This window comes from Gymnoscopelus microlampas, assembly GCF_963454915.1.
Source record: "Gymnoscopelus microlampas genome assembly, chromosome: 21".
In the NCBI taxonomy this organism is placed as follows: Eukaryota; Metazoa; Chordata; class Actinopteri; order Myctophiformes; family Myctophidae; genus Gymnoscopelus; species Gymnoscopelus microlampas.
Genome location: NC_139958.1, coordinates 30,961,445 through 30,980,617, shown reverse-complemented (window position 1 = coordinate 30,980,617; position 19,173 = coordinate 30,961,445). Strand labels below are relative to the sequence as shown.

General features: G+C 40.7%; 1 protein-coding gene across 2 annotated transcripts in view; it reads left to right on the top strand.

The window, feature by feature from the left end:
* The window catches only part of lpar1 (lysophosphatidic acid receptor 1), a 65,063-nt gene extending 46,113 nt beyond the window's left edge, over positions 1 to 18,950 (top strand). For both annotated transcript variants that reach the window (XM_084046901.1, XM_084046900.1), the window contains exon 4: positions 13,120 to 18,950. In XM_084046901.1, the coding sequence (XP_083903027.1) occupies positions 13,120 to 13,478 (359 nt within the window). In that variant the 3' untranslated portion in view covers positions 13,479 to 18,950. The remainder of the gene's footprint in view (positions 1 to 13,119) is intronic.
* The last annotated feature ends 223 nt before the right edge of the window (positions 18,951 to 19,173 follow it).

The window sequence follows — 19,173 nt, the reverse complement described above, 5'->3', positions numbered from 1 at the left end:
TAGATGCGTACATAGCATACAAACATAAACACAGATGTGCATACATGCAGTATACAAACATCAACACAGATGCACGTGCATGCAGTATGCAAACACAAACACAGATCCACACACATAGTACATACACACAAAATAACTTGAGAAGGGGTTTTCATGAACCTCGGATGGAATGATCGGTGGATAAACCGAACAGAATAGATTTACTTTTGTATTGAAAAGGTCAAAGTTCAAGGTCAGCATAATCAGTTTTGCCCCTTTTATGTCACCTTGCCCTTAAATGATGTCATGAAACACACATTCCTTGTTTGTCTGTGAAGAAAACTTGGTGTGAATGATCAGTAGGCTGCTTCGAAGAGGGAACTAACTTTTGGGTCAAAGGGTCAATGGTCACGATCAAGGTCAAAATCAAGAACAGATTTCCATGAAATTTGGTGGGAATGATCAGTTTAGGCTGTCCCAAAGAGATTATACCTAAGGTGGAGACGGAATATCTGGGCAGTTGCATAGTGTTAGCGGACGTATATGCACTCTACTGAGTGCAATGTTTGCATGTATGAAAAATATGTATATTTGTAATTGTGCACGTCAAATGCAGATGGTGTGGATTCAAGCTTTGACATTGATCTAATGCAAACCCTAAACAAACTAACTGTAGGCTACCAAACCCTAACAAAATTTAAGTTGGACTAAGCATAGAAATGATATCCCTTGTTCAGGGATATATTTACAGCTGCTCTGCTAACATGTGCTTTTCATAGGATAACTTACACATAAGATAATTAGAATATGTTGCATAGATATATACACCACACACCAGCACACATGCATCTCACTCACACACACATACTAACACTCTGATGCACATTTTGGCATTACCAAAAGTTATAAACGTGTATCGATCCCTTGAGGGAAATTCAATTGTCAAATACCTATAGTGGGTAGATAAATATCCCTTTCGCTGATCCTAGATTTCAGTGTTTACCATGCAGAGCTCTTCTTGGGCAAATTCCAAGGGGTGATTTTCTGTAGCCTGATTTATACCTTGGCTTTGCTGTGTGATGTTAAGGAGCGCTGAAAATAGACCATCACAGATGTGTCGCGGTGCCACAGATTGTCAGCTTGCAGATTGGTTATTGTCTTTGCGTGACACCATTGTACAACAGAGTACCCTAACTATACAGAAAGACAACAATCTAAACAAGAAAACACAACACAGACGGACCAATCTAAGGCCTGAGGCCGATTCTTACTTATGTCTTCTAAAGCTTCTATATCAGTGGTTCTCAAACCTTTTCATGGCAAGGACCCCCAAAATATGTATTTGGCCGCCGACCGCCATCTCAAAATATTTTGTTCCAGGGACCCCCAGAAGCAAAGATTTGAGTTAAAAATGTTCGCTTGAAAAGAATATAAATAATATATATTAATTTGCATACATTTTCTTGATTTTTGAACAGCCAAAGTGTGAAATAATGCTTTTTAGCTCAAATCAAAAAATGACACATGCGTTCCAGGTCTTAATGGGTTAAAAACACTTCATTAGTCTTGCTGTTGAATTAAAAAGAGTCAGATCATATGTAGCCTAAACCTAGAACTACTTATGTACTGTGTTGGTGGAGGCGATAGACAAAGAATGAAAGAAAACAGAAGAAAAAACAACAACAACAACAGTAGTACATGTTGTTTGTTCAGCTTGCATATTTGCCCACCAGACTGCTACACAGAGTTGTTACGGAATGTTCAGGAAAAACAGCTGTTTATTAGCTTAATGTGTCCTAAACACGTTAACCGTAACAACCCTCCCTGCAAGCTGTGAGTTTGTAGATCAGATATTTGGGGTGAAGAGATTTTGGCGTAGAGAGAAAAAAGGAAGGAGCCAATTATAGGCCCCATAGGGTTTAAGTGGTTAAATTCATATTTTCCCACTTGACTTCCTCTATACTAGATAGTTTACACTCTCTCATGTTTGTTGCTCAGTCAGTGAGTTCACTCACGGCCACAGTTCAGATCGGTCAGCTACTGTTTTATCAGCCCTCGGGGTTATCAGGTATCATCCCAAGGGATTATCAGATATCATTTTCTCTCGGTCCTTTCACCACACCCCTCGCTCAGAGCAAATAAAGGCAAATAAAGGCTTAGTATGTGATTAAATATACAGCATACAGTATTTATGTGTCAAACAGCTATGCTGTTTGTGTGTTTCCTGTCTGACCGGCAGCAGAACCAATCAGCTTGTCAAGTGTGGAGCCAAACCCACCAATCCACCGTCAGCACTGAAACATGCCTGGCATGGAACTCCCAATGTCACAGGAGTTAAAGTTCTTCCTCTGTGACATCAGCGCGGGCTTCCTCTGCATAGCGTGTGTGTGTGTGCATGTGCGTGTGCGTGTGCGTGTGTGTGTGTGTGTGTGTGTGTGTGTGTATGTGTGCGCCTTTGTGCACATCTATAAAGTTCTTGGTCCAAGAAGTTATTGCATGGTCACAGTATGGCATTCCTAACCACTGACACTGGCTGTGAGTAAGGAGGGAGCACCTGTCTTCAAGAACGAACCGTTTCAACCAGTTCAGCTTCCACACGCATTTTTCTGCAACCCCTAGATATAATGTCATTGGTTTAGGTCACGCACTTACAGCTAACGTCCACCTATTAACTGATTAATTAATAGACAGATAATGTAAACAGCACGGTGGTACAGTAAGACAATTAGCCTAAAAGGATAACTAAAATCCTGGGGATTTGTTTCCATTGTGGTCCTATGTATTCAATTCATCAACCAAGCATCAAATAGTACGCATTAATGTCATCTACAAGTATCAAATTAGTAGACTCATTTAACCACTTAAAGGGATAGTTCTCCAGCAAAATTATTATTTCTTTTATCGATTAGTCTTCATTCATGGATATTTTTTTTGTTTTTGTCGCATTCCTAAGCCAATAATTTAATGATCGGCGAACCGGTAGGAGACACAAAGGAGACGCTTTGTGTCTCCTACCAGAACCGCTGCCGGTCATCAAATTATTGGCTTTGGAATGAGACAAAAACAAAACAATATCCATGAATTCAACTCTCCATGGGGTGAAAAAAAAACATTTTGGGGGTGAACTATCCCTTTAAGCCCTAATTTCAATAGGGCCATTTTCTTTCAATATCCCTATTTTCTTCCATCAGAGCATGCTGAAGGCTCTTGGCCGAAAGACGTAAGTAAGCCTTGCCGAGTCCTGAGGCCCAGAGGGCAGGAGCCTATGTCCTGTTTCCTTAGTATGAGGCAGCTTAACCCTGCAAGGCCCAGATTCTTTTCAAGTTGTGATGATTCCTGGCTCTGTGGGGGGTATTTATATGCAAATATCCTGGCCAATGGCATTGTAAGACTAAACAATAGGACCCAATGAGGATTTAGAGGTGAAAAAAACAAAAAATAACAGAAAAGAAAAATGATTTAAACTCATTTCTTTATAAAACATACATGTGATCGTGCGATCACACTGGGCCTTGCAGGGTTAATGTACATGTACACCTGGACATGACGCTAGTATGTCGCAGGGACTTACCCCCTATCCAACCCTTGATGCTGAGTGCCAAGCAGGGAGGCCTTGGGTCCCATTTTTAAAGTCTTTGGTATGACCCGGCCGGGGATCGAACCCCGACCTCCCAATCTCAGGGCGGACACTCTGTTTTGTAGCCTACGTGCCAAATAAACAAGTGGAAATGTTAGTGTTAGAGAAGTAAAATAACGTTTCAGTTACTTAACAGTATTACAGCATTACTTATCCAGATTGACCTACGATGAGAGACAGATCTCAATTCCTTCATCACACAAAATTAAGATCCGCTAATAGGAAAATGGAAACCGTGGATGCCAAAAGCGTTCATGGTGTGACTAGCATGGGTGTGGTGGCCCGTCAGGGTGGGGTTTGATTTCATGCGTTGACGTATTGTTTCACAGTCCAAAAGCAGAAGAATAGCAGTGTGCACTGTCTATGGGAGCCTATGTACATTTTCAGCACGCATACTTAAAAATACTTACAGCTTTTTTGCACATTTAGACAGACTGCATTATTTAAAGTAATAAAGGTAAAAAAAGGTCTTGCAAGGTGCATTCTCTGCCACAAAGAAATAAAGCATGTAAACAAGGGCAGTCATCATGACTCGGCACAGTGCAAAATCAACACGCACAGGAAGAAAGTTTATGATGACACAGTGTAGCCAGCAGTCTTCTCTATCCAGAGAGGAAATGCCCCTGGACCCCTCTAGTGGGTCTGTATTTTCCCCGCTCACACTTTCCTTCTTACCCTTTTCACCCCTAACCAGTTAGCATGCCTGATTAACCCATTAAAACCCGGAACGCATCTGTGCAACCACTTTAACCATTATTTTATACTCTGGCTATTCAAAAATAGCAGATATACAAGCTCTATGAACTTGTACAGTAGATATGCTATTTTTGAAAAATCTCGAACATTTGTGCAAATATTTGAATATGTATATTTTAAAGGGAAACATTTTGACTCAAATCTTTGCTTCTGGGGGTCCCTATTACAAAATATTTTGAGATGGGGGTCGGCGGCCAAATACATTTTGGGGGTTCTTAACATAAAATAGTTTTTTCAGAAAACTGTGGATTTAGAAGACATTTTGTAGAATCGGCCTCAGGTCTTAATGGGTTAATCCATTGCCATTTATTTCAGTTCAACACGATGCGACACGTTGTGAGTTTGACGTGTTGTGAGCTTCTAGATTGCCTGTTTTCGGCAAGTGATACCATCGTTTGACAAAGTATATCGGGTGTCAATGTCTGAGTGTCCAGACAGAGAAACATCTTAAAAAATCTGATTTGAATTGCATTTCAAACCACTGATGAATGTGGTTCAAATCTAATTTGCTAATATTTTCCATGTGTTTTTCCCCCCTTTTATTTTTTTATTTTTTTGCTGTTTAGTCTTGATAAAACCAATATGATTCCATTCTGGATAGGCCCAAAAAAAGATATTTGGACTGCCATTCTGAACATAGCCTTCTCCTACTCATGAACTGCGTTTTATTTAGAAATAGGTATTTGAAATAGGTTGTGAGTGGTTGAATCTCAGCGGCACGTTTCTATACTTGTGTATATTCCCTAGAGCAGAAAAACTTCACAGGACTCCGATGTATAAAGAATCACAAAAAGATTTATTCCAAAAAATGTGTTCCCTGGTTACAGAGGTGATCTAAAACAAGTCTTCAAACTCAAAAATATACTACGGTCAAAAAACTGTGTCACTCTGACCTTGTCTTAAGCATCGACTGAATCTGCACAGCCCTGCACACACAGGTGATAGAAATCTCAATCAGCACTGCCCTGGGCACACTCAGATGTTAGCAATTGTCAATTAAATTCTCAGTTACACACCCTGAGCTCTCTTCTTAAAGCTACAGTAACAGCATTGTTTTTAACCTAAACGAACCTCATCATGAATTAAACAAATTATTGACTTATTTAAACCTTTATACTTCGATATACATGAACTGTTTAGACAAAAATACAAATCATTAAATAATCAGTTATCAATAAAATTAACCCCACATAGGTATAACCCTGCTCAGTGCCCACTTGTGCTACTTAACCCGTTCATTCCGGGAACGCATCTGTGTCATTTTAGATTTGAGCTACAACCATAATTGTATACTTTTGAGAAAAATCTTTGAATATATATATATATATTTTAAACAACATTTTTAACTCAAACCTTTGCTTCTGGGGGTCCCTGTGACAACATATTTTGATGGGGATCGGCTGTCAAAACATATCATTTTGGGGGTCCTTGACATGAAAAAGTTTGAGAACCACTGATATGATTAACAACATAAGTTTGTTTCAAAAAACTGTTAGGATTTAGAAGACATTTGCCAAGATTTCGCGGCACTCGTGCTATTTTTTAATAGCCAAAGAAATCTAAAATGACAGAGATGCGTTCCCGGTTTGAATGGGTTGAGTCTACATTAGGTTAGTCAGTCCCACTGCAATGAGCTCACCTGCTGTTCCCCTGCCAGTGAATAATACGCACACACACACACACACACACACACACACACTCACATGCAAAGGACCGCAGCATTCTCTCTCTAATTCTCTTGTCTTAGCAGTTATCAGTTTGGGTTCGGAATCAAGCCATGTACGATAATTGCACCATTATCTCGCAACACATCCAAAACCCCCCACCATCATCAGACATGCGCGCACGCACGCACACACGCATGCACGCACGCACGCACGCACACACACCAACAACAACAACACCCCACGTCACCTACAACACACGCCGTTTTCAGGCTCGTCATACAGCAGGCCTCTCTTTATCAATAAGTGTAAACAATTTGGCATTGAACTCGTCGAACTTTAATCTAATCTCCGAGCCAAGAGGACGGGGCTGATTGACGTGGGAACGTGGCAACAGAGGAAGGAGGAAAGAAGCCGCTCGGGGGTTTAGAAAGCCGGAAAAGCCACCGATGTGATTCTGAAGCATGTTTAGTGGCTTCCTCTGTCCGCCACCTCACTTCAGTGGGACAGAGGGTCAGAACCACAGAGAAACTGAGGGGGGTGGGGGGGGGGGGGTGGGGGGTGACAAAGAAAGACACGAGAAAGCTATAAAGAGCAGTGGTGGAAAGTAACTAAGTACATGTACTTAAGTAAAATTTGTACTTACTTTTTACTTTACTAGAGTATTTTGTAGTGCTACTTTTACTTGTACTTTACTTACGTAAAAGAGTACTTCTTCCACCACTGATAAAGAGGCACACAACAAAAGAGAGGGATAGAGGCTGAACGAGTGTGTACTGTAGGTAGAAAGAAAGACAGAGCGAGAGAGATAATAGAAGGACAGAGAGACAGAGCGAGAGAGGAGGGAGTGAGACATGGGAGTAGGTAGCGAGAGATATAGACAGAGCCAGATAGAAGCAGAGAGAGAGAGAGAGAGAGTATCAAGACTATTCATTTGCTCGTGGGTGTCATTTTGAGGGGCCTGGGAAGAGAGCATTAGTGCTCTCTTCCCAGGGACTTAAGCCTGATTCATACTTTCTCGTATGAACGTGAGGTTCGCTCGATGGAAATCATTTTCCGGCGATAAGGTCCTTACACACCGGGGCGTTTTTTTCGTGCGAATAATGCGTTTTTTTTTAAACCTTATAAAGTCAATGGCTCCGTACATGGAGCGAAAAAGCGAAAAAGCGAAGCGAAAAAGCGTATTTTAATTATTCGGAACGAGTCTGAATTTTGCGTATATTCGCTATATTCGCCGGTATGGACCTATAGGGTTGACATCCAGCGCCACTCAGAGGAACACACAGCCTTGTAATTAGTCATAATACTTACACATAAACCACTTTCAATCTGGTTGTTCCTTATTTTGGGAATGTCCTTATAGGCGAACACTTTCAAAATGTTAAAAATTTCAGAAATTTCGGTCATGTGCTTTTCGTGTCTCTTTGGTCATATAATTTCTCCATCATCACCGTGATGATAAATGCATTCTGCTTCCTTTTGTGACAGCATCTGCAGGGGCCTAACCATCTATAAGAGGGTCAGTTTGTTTGTGTGCTGGTGTGTAGCTGGTGTCAGACTGCGTGTCGAGAGCTAATCATGCGAACTGCAGGAGCGATCAGCGCCAAATTTCTTAGGTTACAGAAGTACCTCCACTAATGAACTTGAACTTTGATTTTAATCATGGAAGCCATTGGGTGTCGGATCGGGCTGAAACCTTCAGTCATACTGTATTATCATCGACTATAACGTTGTAGATGACTGACATCACAGGCTGGCTACACCAAGTCCGAGTTTCACGTTAGAACCATGCCGTGTCCCATGTGGATCCCGAGATCCACATGATTAAATTCTTTTGTCACTCTCCCCCTCAGAAGAAACACGACACGAAAAGCCTCCATCAGACCGAAGCGTTTCCCGAACCGACAAAAGAAAAATGACATTAGGAAAGAGTTCCCCCATTTCCTAATCCAGAGGACAGGGAGGGGAAGAGAGGGGAAATGCATGCGGAGCCAGTTGGAAAGTGGACCGAAAAAAGCTCCTAAATCATTGTTTCATCTGCTATAGAGACAGACTGTGTGTTGTGCAGAGAACTGGAGGCTTTGATGATCTGAATTAGATTCTGTGTCTGGTTGAAAGCGATTATGATGTTGCTTTAGTGAGTGGTGAGTAATGACGGACAGCCTACTGAGCACTTTAGCCTGCGTTGTACTTAGCTGCGCGAGCGGCGTCGCGCACCGCAGATAGCCGATCTACAAGCTCGCGACGCTTTGCGCTGCGAAGTGTAGTGAGCTCGTAGGTCAGATAAATCTTCGGCATCACTGGCAGGGGACTAAGTACTGGTTTACTCAGGCTTCTCACAACACTGTTCTCAATCTCGTCATGTTTGTGCATTTGTCTTTTGTGTCTGTGTGGGATGTGTGTGTACAGTATGATTATATATCTATATGTATATATCTTTATTTGTTTTTATCCCGCATTTCTTTCTCTTTTCTTTTCTGCTCTCACTCTCTATCCTCTCTCGGAATTCTACAAAATGATGGAGCACTCAAAATTCCACCCACTTCTTTGCGCCTGTAAACCTGTGACAATAAAGCTGATTCTGATGCTTTTCGTTACACACCGTCTGTGTGTGGGCATGCAAGTGCATTTGCCTATGCATTCTTAAATGTGTGCATGTCTGTGAGTGAGAATGCACATGCATGGGTGCGTTCATGTGTGCATGTGTGCGTGCATGTGTGTCCATGCAGGGTTCATTGCTGGGGTCTGGTCTCCATTATTTCCACATTGCTGTTCCCATCGCTCCCATGGTCACTTTATTCTAATGGATCCTTTGTGTATGCCTCTCTCTCTCTCTCGCTCTCTCTCTCTCTCTCTCTCTCTCTCTCTCTCTTTCTCTCTCTCTCTCCCTATCTATCTATCTACTACTTCTCAAAACCTGTTTTTGATTTGCAGTCATACCTTTGGTGCAGTGGTTCTCAAACTGTATTTATTAGTGTACTCCTGCTACAATATTTCTGTACGTTTGGGTCAAGGGGAGACACTAAATGTATATTTTGGGTCTCGGGATGACAAAGTTTGGTTTAACACAGCTTTAGTGCATCTTCATGTATTTATGCCTTCCTTTATTAAAAGCAGAGAGAAACACACTACTTTCTTTGTTGAGGCCGTTAGTATTTTTTTTTTATTCTTCTTTTTTAATTCAAAGAAATAAACAAATTCAGCCCCCTCACGCATTAGAAGGACAATATCAGTCAACAGAACCAGGGACGTGTGTTTTCAATGAGTCTAACATGGTTAGTTGTGGTGTTTGAAGGTCAATGGGCATATATAGGAGTGGGTGTGTCTGATGAAATGAATATCAAATATCTAAATAATCAAGCAACTTAAAAACTGTCTGAGGTTGCACACAAAAGCCAGAGTAGACATTGAAATGACCCCAGAAGTGTGAAATACCCCTTTCAGCCTGATTTATACTCGAAATAACCGATCTACAAGCTCACAACGTGACGCAATGCGACAGATCTTCTAATATGTTATTGTAATTCATAACTTTTTGTATGTTCAATTCAATTCAAACTTTATTTCAGACTCAAGGTCCATATCAATAACATAGTTGTATTATTTACAATAATGATGGACTTGTCTCAAAGCACACTTTGAAAACCACCTACAATTATGTTAGTATAGATCCGTTTTGTGTGGCCACATTTTCAGCCTGTGCACACACAGGCACATTTTGAGATGAAGGGTGTAACACAAACACCGTCCACTCCTGGATTCGCAGAGGAAATGAAATACTCATTTCTAAAGCCGAGGGTGAAGCCTCCGAGCTTGGCTTTTCAAATAGACGCTGTTTCTTCAAAGGTGCCTGAGCCACTAACAGCAGCGTGTGGGAGTTGCCAATGCTCTTTCTCTGTTCTCTCATGCTTTTTCTTTTATTATTTCTCTTTCTCTCTCTCGGCACAGTTAACCACATGAACACTAGTGGCCCTATTTTCAGCATGTCTTGATTGGCAAACATTAGGCAACAATAGGCGAACATTCAGCAAAAATAGTAGATCTACAGCTTGTAGATTAGGATTTTTTTGGCAAAGAGATTTGGTATAGAGGGAAAAAGGAAGTTCCAGGTTCCAGGGACCAATTAGTTCCCTGGAATAAAGTAGGATTTAAGTTGTAAATAAAAAGAATGATGTCCTATCTTATGCTCTCTGACTGAATTTGACACTCCAGATTGTATTTAGTTTTTGTCCTCCTCACTACGCCCAGTCCCCCTCTCTCTCTCTCTCTCTCTCTCTCTCTCTCTCTCTCTCCATCTCTCTCGCACACACACACACGCACGCACGCACGCACGCACGCACGCACGCACACACACACACACACACACACTGGCTAGCAAGAGGCACAGCTTTACAGTACAGTATATCCTCGCCTTTTTCATCACGGTCACATAAAGAAAGAAAAACATGTTGAGAGACAAGAGAGGAGTACACATAGATCAATGCACAACATAGCAGGTCAATGCATCATGACACCTCATAATGCTGACTCACACTGACCCTTTGTCCCGTACTTGGTCACGTGGTTAATATATGAGAAGAAGTATGGGATGATTTCTGAAGTGTGGAGGCCAGCAGAGAGGAGGGGGGGATTACATCAAGACAAAGTCCCAGATATAATGAACCAGCTGTACACAATTTACCGTTATTGTTTTTGAGCAATTAAGTTGCAAATTAAGTCACTTGGCTGAGGTTAAAAGACCCCAAACTACTTGTACTGTCTGCAAAGATTAATGCGCTCAAACGCTCACTCTCGTGCCTCGCACGTGTGCGCTCGCTCGCCCTATTTATGTCTCTCTCTCTCTCTCTCCACACACACGCACACATGCATGCATGCACACACACACGCACACGCGCATGCACGCACGCACGCACGCACGCAGGTAACTCTGCCCTCAGGTAGGGTAAAGCTGGGGAAAAGAAATAGAACATGTCTGTAAGGAAAATCACCTACATCAAGCGAAACTGCTATAAGAAGAATACCGCACATTTGCCTTGCTTCAAAAGGTCTTTGATTTACTGTTGGCAGAAAATCCGGAAAATCTGCAAATTGCCTGGGTGTTGCTTTCTTCCTTTTCCCATAACATTTCCTACACCCGACAGGATTTTTCTTTTCTTTTTGGATGCTAATGTATATATTTACTACCTGTGTTGTTGTTTTCTGTGTCTGTTTGGGTTGGGGAGGGTATTCTGTCTGGGCCTGAACATTGGGTCAAGTTACAGGTACAAACAAACAGAAACAAACAAAATGTAATGTTTTTTCCACAGTTTTTTTCCAAGGTTACCGGCAACACTTCTTAGGAAACGTAAAAGGCATCACGTTTGCAGTGTTGTGTACGTGTCTGTGGTTTGACTGAATGTTGTCCTGTTCAGAGTAAACGCCTTTGACTGAGAGACAAATACTTCAGATAGTTTCACTGCTGCTAACGGTTAGAGACATTTATCTAACTCCAGAGAATCCGCCTGCATAGCTACGAAGTGAGGTCAAGCCTTTACTGCAGCTGCTGCCTCTACCAAACACTAAGAGAAAACAGGCCTTCCTGTCAATATCATCTCTCTTTCTCTCTCTCTCTCTCTCTCTCTCTCTCTCTCTCTCTCTCTCTCTCTCTCTCTCTCTCACTCTCTCTCTCTATCAACTCCACTCTCAATTCATATTTTGTACTTTTCTCCATTATTTCAATTGATTTTATTTCCTAATTATTTACTTATTTATTATAAATAAATTATCCTACTCCTTTCATCTCTGCCAGGCCGGACGGCCATTTTTAATTATGTCAAATAATCTTGGTGATACATAATGGCATGTTTTAATATCGCGATATTTCGTGGCACGATATGACAGCCCTGACATGTGTGCAGAAATGTATCCCAGTGTACAGAAAGTAAATGAAGAGTGGACGGAAGTAAATGTTTGTTTACAGGAACCTAGTCCCTCCAGTACCACCCACACCACTATGCAGCCCTGTTGCCTTCATTAGGTTATGTTTTCATCCCTGTTTGTCTATGTGCGTGGCTAATCTCGCGATCGGCATCAAACTTTTTGTGCATGCTGCCATGGAAGAACCTCCACCCCAATGTTTCAAACCATAAACCTCATGGTAGAGCTTATAACAGACCACGTTCAAGAGCCTATAACTCTTGAACTGTAGGTCGTACAATCAAAATCTGTATTTTTACGTAACTCCCCATATAGACGGTGCCCATTTCCACCAGATTAGATTTTCTTCCTCGCATCCTGATGGATGCAACCCACGACTTGTACACCCCTGGCTAGGCAACCCAGCCTGGAGGAGATTATTTTTCATATTTTTCTCGCGCTCTCTCATAAAAGAAAAAGAAATGATGACTAGATTTTTTTTTCCTTAATAAAGACAAGACACTTGAACTTGGTATTTATATGAGTAATGAGTAACTGGCCCACGTACAAAGTTGTGACAAATTATCTAATTATAGAACGGGGGCTGACCAATTACATTTCCCGCAGCCAAAACGTGTCTAGGAAGTTGTACATGCGGTTTTGGAGTGGAGATGATGCTTGTACAGTGCATTTGAGGTCAAGGCCACAGTGTTGATTCAGGGGAATTTGGATTTGGGAGGAAGGGCGGGGACAGAGATAAATAAAGGCTTTTCACGCATTATAAGCTCTTTATCTGGCAGGGTATATAGTCTGACACCCTCAAACGAAGATCTCATGGGCACCTACTTTGTAAAGTCTAAATGTGGGAAAGCGCCAGTGCCTGGCTGGCAAAATGAAAATATTGTAAATAATAATAATAATGTATTATTGGAGTATTTCCAATTTTTAGTACTTGTACTTCTACTCCACTACATCTCAGAGGCAAATATTGTACTTTTACTCCACTACAACTATTTGAAAACTTTAGTTACTAGTTACTTTGCAGATATACATTATTACATTATAAAAACATACATTAACCACTTTAGCCCTATTTTATACCTAGGCTATTTGAAAATAGCAGATCTACAAGCTCACAATGCGTTGCATCGCTTTGCTTTAATTAATCTATCTCTTCTCTCCCTTCAGGTGCTTTCATCGTCTGCTGGACCCCCGGCCTGGTCCTCCTCCTCCTCGACGTCTTCTGCGCCAACTGCAACGTTCTGACCTTCGAGAAGTTCTTCCTGCTCCTCGCCGAGTTCAACTCGGCCATGAACCCCATCATCTACTCCTACCGCGACAAGGAGATGAGCGCCACCTTCAGGCAGATCCTGTGCTGCCAGCGGCAGGAGAACGTCAACGGGACGGCGGCGGAAGGCTCCGACCGGTCGGCGTCGTCCATCAACCACACGGTGCTGCACGGTGGTGGTGGAGGCGTGCACCACCAGAACCAGCACCACCAGAACCAGCACCACCACCATCACCACAATGAACACTCTGTGGTGTAACGACGCAGGAATGCCAGGGCGGAGGAGGCTAGGAGAACATAGAGATTAAGCCATTTTACTCACAGGGTTAGTCTCTATGCAGATGTTTGGCCAAGAGGCGTCAAAGTCTGGTGAGCGTGAGAGAGGAGGACTTGAGGATGGACTATGAACCTGGAAGTGAAGAATTTGTGAAAAAAAGGGGGCAGAGGGAGATGGGAAATGTAGTGAATGGTTGATGTGGACTATATACAGACAGTGGCTGACATGAGGTTGACGTGGAGATGGAATGGTGGAGAAAGTGGTGTTGATGACGAGTGCGTTTAGGATCACAATGGCGAAGAGGAGGAGGAGGATGGCAACTATGAAGAAAAGTGAAAGACATATATACTTTATCTCCGTCCAGAGACAGAGAAGTGGAGGAGTCTCATCATTGAGGACGCTTGATTGGCTGTTAGTATTTTTGGGGTTTTGTTTTTGTTTGCTTTTGATTTTTTTGTAATAAACGGTGTTGTTATTGGCAACACCGATAGTACTATTTAAGAAGTGATCTGTGAAGTGAAAGTAATGCCAGTATAACCAATCCTCTGTCACTCTTCTTTAACAATACATCCTACTGCAGAGGCTTTCTAACCTTTCACTCTGGGGACCTACAGGGCCAAAAACATTATTTTCATATCCCTGAATTGATTTCACAAGCTTTTGTGTCAGCTAATCTTATAGAATTTATCCCATGTTTAGCACACAGGACTACAGTATTTCGTTGTTTTTTCTTTCATAGCAAGGGCTTATAAATGCATCAGCACATCACATACCATGTGCTCTTGAATACCACATACTGCATACTGTATGTATGGTGACCCAGATACAGACGTCGCCATAATAACCTTGTGGAGGATCTAGGATGCATTTCCTCGACAGGAATGTTGGTATTAAACCTAGAGGTATAAACTGTTGATACCAAATACCACAGTTTTCAAGACTGTTTTCTGATACCCAATATGACAGTTTTAGAATCTATTCTACAAACCCTGCTTGTGAAATCACTATTGCTATTTTGCCACATGAGGACTCAAGAAATATAGTGGTGCTATATTGTACAACACATGGGATCGGCCCATAGTTTGACAAACAGGCCTTGCTAGCATTTTTGCACTAGGGTAATCTTTTTTAGATTTTTTTTTACAATTAATATTATATTTTGTTTGCCGTTTTAATCAAACTTCTTTTGGGACTCAGTTGTTTCCGTTGCCCACCACAAATATTATCTTACTGCTAAAATCCTTAAGAAGAAACATCTTTATTGCCATTCCTCCGTCCTAGACATTGTCGTTGTTAATTCAACTCTGAGAGTGTAAAAACTGACCTATTTGTGTCCATCTTCACACTCGTAGTAAACACGCTGGCAATTTTACTACATTCTGACGCACAAAGGGTCCAAGATCTGCAAGAAATCATGTATTGTTTACCTCCCTCTAGAAGAGTTGTTCCAGAGATGTTACCCAGAAAGGGGAGGAGGGAGGATGTTTGCCTCTGTGGGGGAAGATTGTGTTCCACAGCACTATGCAGACAAGAGGTGAAGGCCTTTTTTTTTTTACATAACATTTCGGGTGAGTGTTAACAGACCTATGGTACTGAAGTTGAAGGGCCCTAAATCTGCCATGCACCGTCCTTACACAATTGTAATGGAAAGCAGTTCCGTCAGCACATTTAAAATAAAAAAAATGCCGTCCCTGTGAATTAAAAGGCGAATTCAGCGTTTCAGTGAGTGAACAATGTTATACGTGACGTTAACTGGAGTGCTGTCCATACATTATTTCTTTAGCCTCTAAAAGAGCTAGACCCAGAAGTGCTACAAACCCACTTGGGCCATTCCAAATTAAATTCCTCTAGGCTGAGTACTACTCCAGATAGGAGGCTCCATTCATCGGTGGTATGGGAAACACTGGCAAAAAACAAGCAAACACTGGCATGAAGGCATGATAGGTGGCATGGCTGCCTTAGGCATGTGTTTGCGGCATTCTGCTGTGGCTGACGAGATTTGTTTTTGCTGATAGTCGATATAAACATTTACTGTAGGCTACAGAACGTTTCAACCAGCCTCTGAAATACCGATTCTGAACCCATCATCATTCACCCACATGGACTGTGTCTCAAACAGAAGGCTCTGATTAACTTGACTGATAAGTTACCATTCTGCAAAGGCAATGGTGTGTGTGTATGTGTGTGTTTGTGGAGGACGTGCGTAGAAATGAATGTGTTTGAGACAGGCGTACAAGGCGGGAAGCTCAGCACGAACTTGAACAAGCACAGCTGTTTTGTTTACGTCATCAAGCAACCCTCTTCACGGGTAACGTTAGCCACATTTAGCTATCTCAATTTAAAAATAGTTTATGTGCCATTTCCTTAGATAATATTAAATACAGCATCAAATATTTAGTTTAATTTAAAGCAAACTAGCTTAGCAGTTATTTCGAGATTGACGTTACAGTTTGCACATAATTGTGGGTATCCTATCCTGAGAAGGATATACTACAATTCGTTGATGCTGCCTTCAAAATCAACCAAATGGCAGCATTTTATCTTAACTTGAGAATGGGACAGACCTTTGATGCCTTCCTGTCTTCCAATGCTGCCTGCTAAGGCAGCATTTGAAGACACTGCCATGGACTCTAGCAAGCTCGACTCAATTGATTTTCACACCGGAATTATGTGAAATTGAAATGAATACTGTAGGTACCAAGCTGTACTGAAGAAGATAAGATTCAGATTATGTTGTGTGTTTTCTTTATGGCAAACCAACTTCCCTCCTTGCATATATGGCCTACACTTGATGTGAAAGTGGTGATAAATGTAATTTAAACATCCACCCACAAAAATCTCTTGCATGTCTATCATAATATAGTACACATTGATTTTCTTCATTCACTAAGTACAATTTTAGCGTTTTCACCGTTTTTGGATTATCAACACTCTTAATGTGAGTGTATCAAGGAACATTCTCTGTAATTGAATGGCAGTTTGAAATCACTTTCTACAGTATACTCAAGATCTACTACATGATATGAAATCATTTTATTTCCCCCTATATGAACTAACTGAACTATGAAGAGGATACGATATAGAACTGTGAGCCGTTGCAGTCTTTAGTGGCAGTTGCGTTAACTCATTTGCAAAATAGCTGGTGATTCTGCAGCAGCTGTTCATTACAATATTGGGCATTTCATCACAGCAATGCTATGAAGTAAACTGTGTTATTGTTGCCAATGATTTCTTAGGGTGGTGCTCTACTTGGAGCCACCGTATAGTACAAGCATTTGGCAGTTAGTTGTCATGGGATGATTTCTTTTTCCCTAATCATTTCTGGTAATAGATCTATTTGATTCGAGAGAAAGTGCAAGAGAACCACCCTGGGCATTACACTATGATCAAGAAAATGCCCTTAAGGAATCACCCAGGGAAGGGTCGCTTAACGGGCATCCTGAGCAGTGAGCACTGTGCACTGTTGCTAGGAAAGCATCCATGGCAGTGTTGCGAACGTTGTTGACAGAACTACCCACCGTCTTTGCATGAAATGAAAATAATCAATATTCAATGTACAACATGACCAAACTCTTTCTATATATGGCTCTGAACCCATCCCTCCATATTTTACATTCATTCACTGTAGCCATCTTCTAAAACAGTGTTAATTCAGGTTGCATATAAAACCATGTACTAAACTATGTCTTTGTATTGTCTTTTGTCTGCATGTAAGTACGTCATTCTTTGTATATCATTGTAAGTATATGTGTACAGTCCGTATGTATATAAAATATTATTCAAAGTTAATCACCAAAGGGAATGTGTTTTGTGTTTGTAAATTCATCTGTGTAATACTCCGAATGTACTGTAGGATTTTTTTGTTTTTGTTTTGTTTCCGTTCTCATTTTTCATGATTATGATGATAATGTTACGACATGACCTTAATTATTTGATTTATTTTAGACAGTAGGGCTATTAACAGAGTTGTTAGCTTGTTTGTGACTGAGACTAAATGTCCATGTGCCTTCCAGTGTTACTCATCATAAAGGTCCTTCATTTCCCCAAAGCAGCTTTAAACTGTTTCATTCTTTCCCAGTTGATTTGGTTCCCAGGTGGATCAAATATAATTTTGACTGTCAAGTGATGCTTTACTTTAATTTTACTTGAACTCAGTATGAGTTCCTGACAAACTAGCCGCATACTCAACCTACAGGAGGAAAGCCTATTTGTTTATTTTAGCCAATTTATTAAATAAATCCAAACATTAAGCATGATTTTCCTTCTTAATTACTTAAACCCAACACATTTAGTTGACCAGGGTCCCCCAGGGCTCTATACTAGGTCTGCTGGTTTTCCCTCCACACCAAACATAGCTGGTCTACAAGCTCACAATGCAATGCCTTGTGACACATTGGAAACTTGTAGATCAGCTATTTTCACTGAATGTTCACCCCAGAATAAGGACACTAGGGTTCATGTGATTAAGTGTTACATTTTGTGCCATTTTGCTACTTTCACTGTCACCAATGTCTTAAGTTAAGAATCTATTCCTTTTTTCAAATGATAGCGACAGTAACATAAGAGACAGGTTGCATCTTATGACTTAGCTGTATTCCATGTGCTCTTGGAAGGCCTGTCAGCATCTATGCAGCTACAGTATTTTTCAAATATTTCTATTTATGAATCTTGAAAGCAAAGACTTTGCTAAACCAAAATCAATTGAATCCCCAAAACAGCCCAAAACAAACATACATTTTCTACAAATAACTGTCAGTGGTAGCGGTCTGAAAACTGTTTATTCTTCCTTCTGTGTATCATACTGTATGTGTTGTCAAAATGTTGCCACATTTACTAATAAACAGAATCAGAGACTCAATGTTGTGGTAATCATAGACCATGACCTCAGACACATTGTTGAAAATGCACTCCGTTTGTACCCCCAATGTGGTTAACAAAAAGCACTAGAAAGAAAATAAAAAATAAAGAAGCACTTGTGGTAAACAAAATGAAATAAAAATAAGAAAGCACTGCTTTTATATCACCAGTGTGGTATAAAAGTACTGCATTTTGACCCACAACCCCTAATTCCAGCTTCAAGTGACTTACTATTGACATGGATTCAAAGATGAACATAGACAACTGAATGATTTTAATGTCATCTTTTTGGATAATTGTCTAGAGGTTATAATTATAATATCATGATATTTGAATATTTTTGTCAATCACCTTCAAGCCTATGAATTGAATACCCTTGCAAAGTGAAATTTCTTTAACTTACTTTTGACAAGTCAATTACTCTGATTTAATATAATGTGTAGAACAGAAGATCATATATATTTCCTGCCAGATGAATAGTGTGAATATCTCAACAACAATAAAAACATGACAAACTTGTGAAATACCTTGCTGATCTGCTCTCTTGTTTGATCAAATATGAAATTTAACCTACTGAGAAAGAAAAGCCATCCTTTTTTCTGCAATGGGCAAAATTGTATATTAAATTATCCAATAAAGCTTCGTAGCAACATGTGTGCATTTTAAGTTTGTGTAATCTGCTCAACATCAAATAATAATTTGACTGCCCATGATATTTACATGAAATAGAAATTTTTCTTCATTTCAATGCATTTTTCCCTGCTTAGACTAAGTGAATAGGATATTATTGTAATTTTGGGATTTTCAAACCATTTTGGGG